This window comes from Lepidothrix coronata, unplaced genomic scaffold (assembly GCF_001604755.1).
Source record: "Lepidothrix coronata isolate B3197 unplaced genomic scaffold, Lepidothrix_coronata-1.0 Scaffold69, whole genome shotgun sequence".
Lineage (NCBI taxonomy): Eukaryota > Metazoa > Chordata > Aves > Passeriformes > Pipridae > Lepidothrix > Lepidothrix coronata.
Window position 1 is genome coordinate 3,596,696 of NW_016690249.1, and position 15,282 is coordinate 3,611,977.

Here is a 15,282-nt window from a genome sequence, read left to right on the forward strand (position 1 = left end):
TACAAAGTGTTTTTAGTGAGTAGCGTAAGATCCTCATAGGAAATTACATACTACTTTTTCCTATATAATGATTTTGTTTTATAAAATACATTGGCAGATTTCAAGTATTCTGTGCATTTACTTATACGGTATTACTAATTTTCATTTCTATATTGCTTTTTTGTGTCTTTATTTTTCTTAAACTTGAAAAGAATTAGAAGGAAACAGGGTTCCTGATAGAGTTTTAAGTTGCAAAGTAGAAGATAGTTGACCAACACAACTTCCTGAATCTGTTTTGTGTTAGAAAGAACAGATATCTTTATACCATGAAAGGAATGAACAGCAAACACAGCTGCTTGCCCACATGAACTCCTTTTGTTTGAGTGAGGTTTGTGAAAGGGTAGTAGTGGAGGACTGAGTACTTTCTTGGAGTCCTGCTGTGTTGGTGCCTGCATTTAAAAGCCTACGGTAACAATGTAATAAAAAGGAAACATTGCTATTGCCTCTTTTACTGAACTGTTAGTGATTTTTACTAGCAGTAGTAGTGTTTTTACTGACATATGTTCTTCAGCCTGAAAGGGAGGGAGTCTGTTAGCTGTCAGAAATTAGGAATGCAAACTTTACCCTGCTTTGTTTCAAATATTTTGCACTGTCAGTCGTGTGGGTTTTCTTCAAGTCTGATTGGATTGATTATAACTCTACCTCCTGTGTTAAAAGAGCTGAAAACAGTAGCTGAATTTGTCCATGAAACTTTTAATGTATGCTTTTGTTCTTGTATTGATCTTTAATTATTTTCTTCAATTATGGAGTTGCTAATTTTCATTCGTCATAGAATTTTTCTTCCAATTTACGTCATATTTACATTAAGTCATTATTTTGATTCATCATGATGTTTTAATTTGCTGCTTTTACCTAATAGTTAAAGTCAATGTGCTTGTAGGCTTTCTGTTTTAAATATACTAAATGAATGTTGTCAGTTTTGAGAAATCATAGTTTTTGTGCCTTCTTGATTATATGTTATGGTCCTGCACTAAGAAACTGCTAGTTTCAGTGAACTATTTCATCCATTCTTGTCTTGCCTATTTGCATATATACATATATATATATATACGTGTCTCTTTTTCCCCATAAATGTTGCTCTTGAAGTGCCCAAATACTAGGTGTGCTCTTTCCTATCTCTTGATACAGAACTTGTTTTTTCCCTTTAGAAATGCCTTTTTTTTGTTGATAATACCATATTTGCATGTTTCAATGAGATAGGATTTCTGTCATGGATCCACAGTGGACCAGGCCACACATGAATACTAGCTGGCTCACATTTGATTCCATGATTTTCTCCACAGTTGTGGTCATACCATCTATCCCTCACCCAAGTTTGAACCATGGATTCCTTGCCAAGTTAATTCCTGAGCAGAGCTTTGCCCACTCATTTTACAAAGGTAATATTAACATCATCTCCTAACCTGTTTGGGTGTTCTTATTTAATGTAATGCAATTCAAGAACTAACTGTGATGTTATTGTTGATAAATAAGTATACGCCTCAGGTTACATGGAGATCAGACCTGATGATACCTTTAAAACTTTAACTTCCTGCCTACATTTCTTTAGAAAATTTCTCTCCCACTTTTACTACCATTTATTATCTTTATTTATTATGAAATAAAATAATTTTAAAAAAGCACTCAGGAGGAGGGAATGGATACAGGAAAATTTAAATGCTTTTGGTTTGTGGTTATTCTGCTACAATATTAGGTCCATAAAAATCAAATCAGGCCTACTTTAAAAATATTGCATACTGCATGAAGTATGTAGTACTTTTGTAGTATTCCCTTTCCCTGTATCTTTTGCTGTTCTTTTGCCTTCCTTTCTCGCTTTTTTCCTTGCCTTCTTGATGGTATGTAAATCTCTGATATTATATGTGAATTATTTTATGCCTGTTAGTTAATGTGCTGTGCTGTGTTTTTCTTGAAGGAAACAAATTTTGTTACCAGAGCAACTATTATATGTTTTGGGGCTGCTTTTTGTTTTGTTTGTTTGTTTGTTTTAATAGATACTATATAAGGTAGCAGTATGGGCTTTTTCTTTCATTACTTGAAAAAGAGAGGGTTACCTGAATGTAATGTGTCAAGTTTGCATGTACAAAATGTTGCATTTCCATGTTTATTTGCCTGCACTGTGCTGTGAACACTGGTCAAAAAATTAATCTGATGAAAATGTTCTTGATATAACTTTGTAAAAATTTTTTGTGGGTAAAAAGGCTGATTTATAAAAAGCCTAAGCGATTTAGAATGCATCCAGTTTATAAAGAATAGTTAACTTCCTACTTCAGTAATAAAGTGACTTATGTTCATCATATGCTGTTCTGGGAGCATTATGTTAAAATGTTTATTACATAAACTATCACTGCGTTAATCTGTCATTTCTTAAACTTTGGTGTGTGCATGTATGTATATTATAAGTTGTTTTATTTTATAACAGTGAGTAAGCCAGAGTTTATGATTTTGATTCGTAAGACTATGGTCTGCCACACAAAGAAAAAATATTTTATATTACTCAGTTTCCTGATTTGTTGTTCTGACATTGTTGCATTTGTACGATTGATCCGTCATTGATAGAAAAAGGAATAATTTGATCTTAATGCCGAAGAGTACTACAGTGCTATGTGGTACTACACAATAAATCCCTAAAATTTCATTAAATATTGATTTTTCTCCTTTTTTTTTCTTTGTGCGTTTTCTGGGTTGGGTTTTTTGTTTCGTTTTCTTTGTTGGGGGTTTTTTGCATTTAGAGCAAGTTTCTGTGTATCAGACATAGGATATTTTATTTTTAACCACTTTTCCTTAAAAATTAGGATTGGCTAGACTGCCTCAAAACACACTTATTTAATGACATTTTAATTTTTATTAAATTTAATACAGTAAAATACATTATGCAACATAAATGGGATTATATTTCTATTTGTACAAAGCTCAACATTTGATATAATGGATGGCAAAGGCAGGGGAAAAACAAATAGTTTTTCTTCTTATCCGCATATAGTACCTGGATAAAATATATGTATCAAAAGCAGAAAAAAAGGTTAAGAAGAAATGGCAGCAGTCATACGAATTCATCAAAATATTTAACATAAGGCATTTTTTAAGAATTGGATCTTCTATAATATTGTCTATAGTACTTGTTTTACCTTGGGTTAAAGTAAAATAGTTTTGTTTTTAAAATAGTTCAATAGAGCTGTAGTAAAACTGTGAACAGGATACAAAAGAAAACTGTTTTAGTTTTAGAAATAAATTATTCAATAAAGGTAATGTTATCTGTAGTTTTATTTTATTTGTTGATATCATCACATCCTTCAGGGTTTTAAGTTTCTGAGATCTTAAACTCTTACACTTTACTGCTTCACCCATTAGAGAGGAAAAATATTTCTGCTTTTTATATTCTGAACCCAGTTCCTCAGTTTTGAACATTAGCAAGAAGTTAAAAAAAAAAAAATTGCCAACACTGTTAGAAAAGGCTAAAAGTGAAAACATTTTTTCATTTTGAGAATCTTGAATTCCAGTGGCTAAGCCAATTGTTTTCTTTTTAGAATCTGACTTGCTTTCAGATGTTGGCAGCCAGCACGTAATATTTGAATATTACTTTCAACTCTAAGGCAGTTTAACTTAATACAGAGTGGTTTAATGTAGCATTGAAAATTAAATACACAACTTTAAAGCAATGTCCTATTCATTAAAAAATTTATAGAAATTGAGTTGTTACCTGGAAGTGAAGTCTTTTATTTTATTAATTCCACATGACATTAAAGGGATATAAAGAATTCGTTATTTGTCAATACAGCAAATTGTGTCATAATTGTTAGAACTGTACAGGAAAAGATCTCTATAAATTAAAGAAGAAGGATTGGTTCATTAAAAGAAATTAATATATCTATTGCTAGTAGATGGAATCTAATTAGAAACTTGTCAGGGGAAGGATAAGATAGAAGTAGGTATATTACCAATATTTAAATAAGATACCCATTTTGTTCTTTGTGATTGTTTGTGGTTTTTTTCTTTACATAGGGTGATGTCTTTAGTTAAAATCTGTTTAAGATTGTTTTAGACCCTACTTGTCTCAAGCACAAGTATGTGATTAGTGTATCTTTCTTATGAGTAGCTGCAGCTGGTGCCAAGTGCAGGTTACAAGAATTTTAACATCATTATACTTGATAGAAACTTTGCCTAGTTTATTAATGTTGTTATATATGGATAAAACATAGTATTGAATCAAAAGACTGTAAATATGTTTTGTGGGGAAATATATTCTAGCTTTACTTATAAATGTTTGTAGGTGATAATACTTTTTTTACTGATATTCAAATATTGTTCATAAGCTAGATGTTATGGTGCTTGAAGATGCTTCCAGGAAGGAAAGACTATTGCAGTAGTGCCATGACTACCATTTAACAATAAAAATATTTCTTTATAATGTTCTATACTTCTGTATATATGTTTCTTTGTAAGATGATTCATGGGGAGGAGAAAAATGTATCTCTATCTGTAGATTTACTCCATGTCATGTTTGTTGAAAGTGCTTGGGTTTCTCCTCCTTCTTTCTGATAACTTTAAAGGGTCTGCAGTATTTCTAAAATAATCAGTGCTTAGTTGGACAAAGCAGAACTTGCCAAATGAAAAGAAAGCTCCCTCTCTTCAATTTAGCTCATTACTCCTTGAAATAATTCATTATCACCATCTCAAGGAAAATAGCAGATCAGAACTATTCTCTTGCATCTGAAGGTTGTCTGTGAAACACAGTCCTGCAAAAGTAATGTTACCAGACTTGCTTTTTTCTGTTCATAATACCAAAGAATTAATTAAATTAAGAATTAATTAATTAATTAAATATGGAGGTGTAGTAAAGATGGGAATAGCATTAAAAATGATTAACCAAAAGCTCTGTATTGGATTTTCAATTTTTCATCTCAAAATCATCAGTCATATGTATGTTGTACTTTCTGAAAATATTAGTAGTGAATCAAGATCTGAGCTAGTCATCCTAACCTCCCTTAATAATAGGTATAGAGAAGTCAGAGCATGTTTAGGGTGCAATTCATCTGACTGGCTTAAATATCTACTTAAAAGAGAGGTAAGCTGGCCTCTGGAAATGCCTATCTTTTCCCATTCACTGTAGATGTCACTGTAGACCTCTGCCTTGGTCAGATTTATCCTGACTCTGAGACTAGGCTTAACTGAACTCCAGACACAAAACTTGCTTTATGACAGAAGCTGGAATGAAATTTTTTCATGTCAGGCTCTTAATCCAATCTAATGACGTTATGTGCCTTAGTGATATCCTCATCCATAGCTATAGTTGGTTACATATATGTTCTCACATATATATATATATTCTTCTTTAAGACTACTACATGTATATGGTTTAAAAGTTGGAACTATATATCCATCTAAACAATTACATAATGTCTTCAACCTAATGATTGGCAGACACGTTCTCTTTGTACATGACATCTGATAAATCTGAGCAATGCATATCATTGCCCCTCCAAAAGCCCCTTATATCTTCTCTACCTATTTAACAGTGTGCAATGCAACTAATCTGCACCTTTCTCCATTGTAAAGTATTTTTAAATACTGATTTGTATTGTATTGAGAGGATTCTCAGTTTTCTTCTTTTTTGTTTTATGAGTATTCCAGTCTCTTTTTTGCCTGCTGAGTACTTGAGATCCTTGAAGGAAGACTATTCCTTGCAGTCTGATATACTAAAAAACCTCTTTAAAATCTTTAGCTTTCATCTTTAGCAGCATCTTCCACAATTCACGTGTGAAAAATCCTAGCTGTGTTGTATTTAGTGGGGAAGATGTGCTAAAGCTTAATCTCAACTCCCAGTGATGGGGAATGATTTCAAGTCCTTTGAAAATTTTCCTTTCAAATTCAGAAGGGTGAAGATAGTCCCAGTAAGCAAAGCTACTGCCTGTAAAAGGCAAACAAGCTTCTTCTGTTTTATTTTACAAGCAATTACATGAAATTAATCTTAACATCAAAGGAGGTTCAGGTCTTTGTAGGATGGTTATCAAGACTCATAAGACTTATGACTTAATGGCATGTTCTGAAAATGCACCTGAGCAGTAGAACTTGCCAGTTCCCACAGCCCTCTTAAGATAAAAGTATGTTAGTTAAGGCAGAATTAGTGGCCATTTAGTGGTCAGCAAGAATTACACTTGTGAATTGAGCATAAAATGCTGAAATTTTTATTTCTGAAATGGGAGCAACTGGAATAGCTTAGAAAATACAGTTTTGCTCTCTGTTGTTTTCTCTAGTTAGATAGGGATGTTTTCCCAAAATTGGTATGAAAATATCTGTTGTGTCTGGAAGATGTGGAAGTAGAGACTGAAAAACAGAGTAGACTTTTCTCTTACCAGCAGAGGGTAATCATTACATATTTTGAGAGAGAAATTTCTTTTCCTCGGAATAAGAGAAATAGAGGAGTGTGGCATCTTCTGTTAATAACAGCTAATCAGCCTTATCATGTAAAACCAAGTAACCTCTTCAAATTACAGGTGCAAATCTGAAGTAGATTTAGGTATGGTGGTCAGGATCACTTAAGATGAGCTTTCTCAGTTCTGGTTGTTATTGAAGATATCCTTGCTTACCTTGATGGCTTATTGGACTGTTTCTTTCAACAGTGCTTCCACATCTACAGCAGTGGAAAAGTGTAAAAATATAGATATGTATATATATATTTTATTACACTTCAGCTGGCAGCCTGTTAATTATGGACAGCACAATTAATGTTAGCTAAAAAATGGATACATATTTTCTGTTGAAAATTGATACTTCCATTTAGCATTAATCAGGAATGTTTCAGAAACGAAAGCATTGCAACAGTGCAATTCACTTTATAATATATTGTGTGAAGAAAATTAGTATGTAGGTTATCACAAATTTTCATAAAAAGTGGATTGAATTTTCCACTCCCTTGCTATCACAGTCTGTATTTTTCCCAAAGCACTGTAAATGAATAGATTTCTTAAAGGTATGTGCTACAGATGGACTGGAAGGTATTGATTTTTTTTTTCCTTGACAGAACAAACTATATTAAAAGGTTGCAGAAACAGCTTTTTCTTTGAAGACAAGTAAAGCATCAAGTTTTTCAGATCTTCTAGTATACAGTACTCTGGGAATTACATTGCTACACTGTTGTTTGTATTCCTAATGTAGTAGTGTAGAGATTTACAGACTATTTTTAAACTATTTTGCATAACAGTAGCAGTCTAACTATGCAAAGTGGACTAGAGGACCAATTTCCATTATCTGTCAAAACATGCTTTGCCTCGAGAAGGTCTTGACAAAATTCATGGCTCCATCTTCTGCAAAATCTAATTCTACATATATTTTCAAGAAAGGGGAATGTTATAAGGAACATGAGTGATAATCATGATAATCATAAAATTCCAATACTACTGAATTTCTGTCTGCTGCTCAAAATAATCACACTGGTCTTCTGATGAAATATATGCTGCTTATTCCAACAACATCTGAGAAGACATGCATTTGAAGATCATGAGAGGGTAATGAATACATCTTAATCTATTGTTTATTGTCCTTCACCAGCTACTTACGGCATCATAGGAGACATTTGCACATACATTTTATTATTAATTGATCAGTCGTTAATATACGCATAAAGTGGTTGTAATAGGGATTTTTTGTAAATAACATCAATATTTATTTTCAGTTGTACAAATTACAGATGTTTTAAAAGTTTTTGAGTTGTCAAAGTAGTGCTTAAAACATAATGTTTTTAGTATAAGTTTTATTGTATTATGGAACATACTCTCTGCTTCGCTGTCGACTTTTGGTGCTGGATGCTGCAACCTAGGTGATTGATTTTATTTTTTTTTATTTCTTTTACAAGAAATGTCCAATTACGAAAACATCATCTTTCTTAACATGTGTCAGAAATACAGATATTATCATAGATACCTGTAATCTACTTTTTAATTATGTGATTTTGAGCTTACACAATACAAAAATAAATAAATGAAAAAAATAGAAACTGAAAAATAACAGAGAAATTCACCTAGAAAAAAACCAAAACATATTACTATATCGTTCCCAATTTCTATTTGGGTTTTGTTTCAAAAATGTAAACACCTGGCTTTATACTCTGAAGTTGACATTTCTTTAATAGAACTTCTCGTTTTCTTATTTTTATTTTGTCTTCAGTGTTTTTTGGTTAATGCCTTGTTAATGCTTTCCTTTAGGATTGCTAGAATTTTGTTTGGCAACCAAGTAATTAATCAGACTGATGTTTTATCCATCTAACGCTGAGTGAAAGAGTTTTGATTAGTAAAGAAAAATTAAGACATTGATTAAAGACATTGCTTAAACAGACCAAGAGTTTTGTCTGTCATAAGTAGCTCTTTCAATATCCTTTCTATGGTCAAGGTAGAAATAACTGCCCTGTGTGTTTGCCTGAGCGACTGCAGGGAAAGAAACAAATGATAAGACTTTTGAGGAATTTGAGCACATAGAAGCAATTTCCAGTGAGCAAAAAGAGAAGACATGTACTTATGTGTGTTCACCTGTGATATTTTTCCTAGCTGAGAGCTACGTCCTTTCTCCTCACAAATCAGCTCTGGTTAAAAAGAAATTCCAAACCTGCTGCATTAAATCACCTATCTCAAGATCTGTGCCCTTCCAATTGCCAACCCACCCCAGAGTCTTTCATATCTGACCTTCCCCAGCCCCCTTCAGCTGTGTTGCTTCTACGCTCAGACATGCGTGTCAGAGCCCTCGGGTATCCCTGCTTGTGGTTCCTCTTCCCAGCCAGAGGCTGTCATGGCATGTGCTCTACTTCTACCTCTTCATGTGCACGATTGCTGGCATGCTGTTAGAAATCTGATTCTGCGCTGTTGCATTACTGTCCTTGTGGAAGGAAAGGACCAGTGTTTGATCTGGCAGGAATTTCAGAAACCTGGATAAATACTCTAGATGAATAACAGATGGAGGCTAAATGCACGCTGCATTTATTAAAGATTTTCGTAGATAAAAGCCTGATAGTGCAAGAAGGACAAATTGTAACCCTACACCAGGCTATTTTTTCTCACTTTTAAATATTTCAATAAATGAAGAAACTTGTTTTAAAATGTTTTAGAAAAGCAAATGAGTTCTGCAAAATAAAAGTCGGTGTTGTTCAGGTAGCCTTGCCTCAGAAATAACAGAACCCCATGAAGTCAGTTAGAGGGACATGACCAAATTTGCCTATTAATGCATAGTTACGTGAAGACTAATATCAGCCAGGTTGCCAAAATGAGTAGATGTTACGAGGTTGGGCCATGACCAGGATCACTAGAAAAGGAATTTTTTCTCTCGACCCTTTATAACTATCACACAGAAATAGAAATGCCAACAGAAGAGAAGGTCCTGAGGAGATACAAAAGCAGCTTGGAATCTTAGGGCGATTTTTCTTACTGTTGTGCCTCATCCTCTGAGGACATTTCTGTTGCACCTTCATTCTTGCTTACTCCTCTCATTGTATTTTTAAATCAGATCCTTATTACTCTTTGATTCTGTCCCCATATTTAGTTTCTCATGTCAGTTTAATTGTGCTGCTTCATATACATGAAAATTATTAGACTGATGTTGCTAGGAAGAATTTTTCCACTCTATTTTATAGCCTAGAGTTTAGGAATTGATTAGTTGACTCTTCCACCTATGAAGGAAGCTGTAATATCACTGCCTAGTTGGAATGAAAGCATTTTCAGCTTGTAGTGTACTTCTTCTGAAAATTTGTAGAAAACTACAAAGGGGTGTATAAAAGGCAGCTATTAAGGTTATCACCCTTAGGATAAGGATATCATGCCTCAAGATAGTTATACAGAAAACAACTAATAAATTTTCCAGTCCACATGCAGACTGAAAGGTGGCAGCAACTCCTATATCAAGATTACCCCAAACCTTCCATTGTCAAATGATTCTACATTGTTTGCAGCAGAAATTTGACAATAATTTGGGATAGTATGACTTCCCAATAAATTTTCAGCCATATTGTAAGCACTTTAAAAAATAATTTTCGTACATTTTACTTTTGAAAAATTTCAGCTCATTTTTACTTAGTAGGGAGGTTTAATGACATGAAAAAGATAAAAGGATTACAGGAATTTACACACAATTTTTCCATTTTTTAAAGTAAATAAATATTAAAAGCAGAATATTTTGTACCGTCCTTTTTTTATAATGGCAAAATTGTATATATTTACCTGACATATAAAATGTCTCATTATTAAGTTAATAAATAGGGGCAGTGTGGGTTGTATTTTTTAGGCATATGGAAGCAGTGCAAGAGCTATTTAGGTAACTCAGTAGGTTAAAACAATTACAATACACTTCATAAATCACAAGCAAACAAGATATTTTAGGGAAGCAGCGTGACGGATGAGGTCACCAGATATACAATATGTCATTTAGTTAACTTAAGCCCATATTTTTTCCATAATGTAGACGAACTCATTAGTTACAATGAAAAACAGTAAGAAGGAGGCATCTGGCTTCCAACTGCCTGTTTCTGACAGGGTTAAGATCACTAGATCTAGTAATGTTTCTGCTTTGTCTACTGACATAGCCTTGTACTGTAGAAAACTGATGAGGTTTGCTGAAAATTTAGAGGCTTACTGTCACAGTGTTATAACAGACAGATACAAACAGTTGTGTTTTTGCTTCTGTTCATGTTTATCATTTTGATAAGTCGCTTTAAATATGTAGGATTTTTATAAAAGCATACACATTTATGGTTTAAGATTTTTCTAAGTCACTTTATGGAGCAGTATTCTTCATTCCTGAAATCTGAAGGCAATAGGAGTGCTGGGACATGTTATAAAAGAATATAAAACAGAACTTATGGATATACAGTGTTGTAACTAAAATTGGTTGGTTTTGTGACCTATGCTAAGAAGTTTATCATTTACCTAAATAGTACTAATAATAATGCTGATAAAGAAGGTCTAATAATACATCTTTTCAGCTATATTTATCTGGATTTCACATATCCTAATTTGCTATATTCTTATATTAAAGCCAGTTATAAAGAATTTTATCTGTTCTGAGTTTATCCTTTGATTCATAAAAAGTAAATTGGACCTTTTAAACCTTTATTCATTTAGCTTGCTTGATGTTTTAAAAATGAGTTCTAATGCATTGGACTTAGGTAATTTTTAGAGATTGTTATTCACAGTGATAAATCAGACTAAGCTTAACTGGCTTCGTGCAGCATATTCATATTAGGTGTTGGAGACATGGTAAGAAAAGTAAAGATACAAATCTGATTTCTGTGGAAATCAAGTATCTATATGCTTATCTGAGTTAAGAATAATTCCCTTCAAATTTTTTCCCAAAATAATTTTAATTAGTATTATGTATGTCATATTTAAATTCTACATGCAAAAATTTAATTTTACTTCTATTTTTAGCTTCAAATGATGCAGGCCTCTAGGCATTTTATTCTTATTTGGAAACAAAGGATTACAGGGCACCTGCTGAGTAATTAACTATAGTCCTATTTCTAGCATCTCAAAATTAGTTCCATTTTTTGAACTTGCTACTCTGACTGGAAAACTATTCCATAATCTTAATTATATATTGATGACTGTCACTTCCCAAACTTAATTTTATTCCTGGCAAGTTTTCACTCAATTATTCTCATTCCAAATCTTCCATTTAGCTTAAATTCCTTTTTTATTTGAGTTTTCGCCGTGAAAATGCATATGATAGCTGTCGTAAAACCCTTCAGTATTAGTTTGGCCAGACTATGTCAGTCAAACTCTTTTTCTGCAGTAGTAGATTGGTATGTATCTGCATAGCGGCACTTCCATCTTTCTCAATTATAACAGCATGCACAGTATTCCATAGTGAATCCTACCAAAGCCTTCTCTTATGCCATTAATAATGCCATTCGGTCATTTACAGAAGATGAATTCCAGTTTTAACGCGAATCTCTGTATTCTTCACTAGATGCATAGCTTTTCACCAGTAAATGTTATCTGTAGTTCTGCCATAATGCTTGCTTATAATCATCCTTCTTTGACCATCAGTTGTGCCTTGTAACTTTGTCGTCAGCAAATTTCAGCCAAATATTTTTAACTGTAATCTTTATTAAAATTTTTAACAAGATAGATCCCATGGTAGTTTCTCTCAATCTGATGGGGTTTTTTGACTTTTAAAACTGAGTGATGACTCCTTCTTAGCCAGTTGCTTTCCCCATATTTTATGAATTTCCAGGTTCTCATGACTAAATTAGATTCTGTTGTGACCAGCCCAGCTTTACTGAATTTACTATATTGACCCTTATTTTCTTTGAGTAATAAATATTTAAAAAACTCTTTTAGCAAAGTCATTTTGTAGTCTGTCCCATTCCATTTCATTACTATTCTTTACTCCAAAATAAATCCCGAAGTCTTACTTACTCTTGAATGTTGCAGTTGTCCAGATAATTTTTTCCTATTTCTAAAAAAAGAGAAACCATGTGTGATTTTCTCCATTCATATGTCGCTGTCTCCACTTCCCTGTTTGGCAAAAGTGCCTGCTACTAGACCAGTAATATCATGGACTGTTTCTTTCAAAAATGGCTTGGAGTCAGTTCATTGCTATGATTTTAATGTATTAAAATCTTTCTTCTGGTTTAGATAAGGTATTTGACTTTCCACAACTGTATTTCTATTATATTTCCTGTCTTTAGTTTTCTTTTCAGTGCTGTTGACCTTAATGAAAATTGAGGTTAGGTGTAACCTAACTTCACTATGTGGTGGACTATTGTCTTCTTTCAGTGCCCTCTTTCCATTTACATAATAATGGAGCCTTATGCCATTTTATTTACCATACATTTCATGGGCAACAACCTGCTTGACTGGCAGTCCAGTCCTGATCTTCCCTTCAGTTGAGAAGTGTTGTCTTTGCATGGATGAAGTTTAAATAGACAAGCAGAAAATTCATTAGGATAGTTCTGTGGATCAGATGTCCTTCTGTGCCAAATATAGGCAGTACTAAGTAGATACGAATCTTTTTACTTCCTGACCTGGCAGATGCTAAATGCATTTGATGCAGCTCATAAATCCAGTTTCTACTTCCTGCTTCACAAAGAAGAACTCATATCTATTTGATAAGGTACGTTTAAGGTACTTAGGAGAAAAAGGAGGAGGAAGTGGCTTCAGTGTTTATGGCTTTTAAAAGAAGAAAACAATACTCCTTATAATGGGTGATTCTGCTTTGTCTTTTTAAAAGCCACTTCTGTTCTATCTGTATCTGTTTCTTCATAATTGTACTCATGGAGAATACAAGACCATTAGTTCAAAGACATAAATAATTTCATATAGATTTTTTTTTATGTGCACATACACATATCCAAACTTATACCCATGTGCTAAATAAATATTTTACACTTGACTGTACTGAACAATTGGTAATGAATTATGAGGTTGTTATTAAATTTACATTGTTGAAGCACATTTTGTTTGTATTAGAGCTTCATCCAAGTATATTGTAAAATATTTCCCATAATATCTACACCACTATATCAGATTCATAAAAAAAAGAAGCATTCTTATTTCATACATAGGCCAGCTAAATTTTATAATCAAGACAAGTAATCCAATCAAAATAATGCAGTTTGAAAATAAAGTAAAAAATCATTTTGAGAGAGTGCAAGCTTTTTGTCATTAAAAATAGCCATAGTTTGTTTTGCTTTAAAAGAAGTAACCAATAAGATTAATATGGAAGTTACAACTTAATGAAGCTGTTATGTCTGTTTCTCTGAAGTAATTAATAGAGGTATGCTCTTCTCAGCTACAATATGTTGCAGAGTTTGTTTCAATCTGAAAATGTTCCAAACTCAACAGATTTCACTTGCCTATGTCTATAAAAACTGTATTTATTTTATTCTTGAATATTTCCTGAATTACAGAATTTTACCTTTTGTGGGAAAAGGGGAGTTATCTAAAAAAATTAATAACAACACATTTTTTCACTCATGTATAAATGAATCTCTATTAAATGTAACGATATGTGTGTAAGATATGTATAATACACACTTTAAAACATGAAGCAAACAAAATGTCTAGCAATTTTCTTTTGAATGCAAGATTCATATTTGCTGACAGCAATACAAAGACTAAATCTTACAGTAATCTGAAAGCATAAATGATTGCAGTTTTCTCTTCTCTTTCCTGTATGACTCACAGGTCATACAGTTATGCAGTCTATAGGTTATAATTTTTTATGTTGTTTCTGCTGGAAGTGTTTTGCTGTTTGATTACTATGTGAGTAGTGGGGTGTAATTTCTGAATGTCACTGAGTTTGCATAATGTGATTTTGGGCTCCCTCTTCCAAACCGGTATATATGCCAAACAGCTGTTGAAAATGTTTTGTATGTAGAATGAATTTTTACAGTTTAAACTACTATGATTTGTGGGCTTTCTAACACATTTATGTTTTTCAAAACCTTATGATCATATTTTTAGGGGGAAAAAAACCAAACTAAATTATTGTTCATAATCTCTATTTCGCTGCAGAGACACCAACTGTATTTCCAGAAAATATTAAAGACAAAGAAACACCGACACCAGTTGAAGATATTCAGCTGGAAAGCTCTATTCCTCATACAGATTCTGGAATTGGAGATGAACAGATGCCCAATATTTTGAATGGGACAGACTTGGAGACCAGCACAGGCCCTGATGCTATGAGTGAGCTGTTATCTACTTTGTCTTCGGAAGTGAAAAAATCTCAGGAGAGCTTAACAGAAAGCCCCAGTGAAATTCTGAAACCTGCATCTTCGATATCCAGTATCAGCCAAAGTAAAGGCATCAATGTCAAAGAAATACTGAAAAGCCTTGTGGCAGCCCCTGTTGAAATTGCAGAATGTGGCCCGGATCCAATCCCTTACCCAGATCCTGCACTGAAGAGAGAAGCTCAGGCTATTCTTCCCATGCAGTTTCACTCGTTTGACAGGTATATGGTTGGATTAATTATTTTATATTGACGTAATTCAGAAATTTGAAGATTTATTTTTTTTTTTAAAGGTTGTTCTTCTATGGGTTTGTGTTAGACTATGTTATTAACAGCTGCATTACTTCTCCTTTTCTGAATATGGACCATATAGTATAGACAAAAGTTATTCACCTTGTTTTTCTCTGTTAGCAGTGAATAAAACTCTACAAAATACTTGGAAAACAAGCCTGTTGCAAAGAAATATTTTTGCAATAAAATCTTTTTTTTCTTTAAAACAGCATTTTAGTGAGGAGGAGGAGGGGTAATATC

General features: G+C 33.1%; 1 protein-coding gene across 5 annotated transcripts in view; it reads left to right on the forward strand.

Annotated features, from left to right (window-relative positions):
- NBEA (neurobeachin) overlaps positions 1 to 15,282 on the forward strand; it is a 485,382-nt gene that overhangs the window by 179,988 nt on the left and 290,112 nt on the right. For 4 of the 5 annotated variants that reach the window (XM_017818603.1, XM_017818604.1, XM_017818605.1 and 1 more), the window contains 2 exons: positions 1,323 to 1,418; positions 14,535 to 14,973. In XM_017818603.1, coding sequence (XP_017674092.1) covers positions 1,323 to 1,418; positions 14,535 to 14,973 — 535 coding nt within the window. The remainder of the gene's footprint in view (positions 1 to 1,322; positions 1,419 to 14,534; positions 14,974 to 15,282) is intronic. The other variant, XM_017818606.1, reaches the window with a different exon arrangement.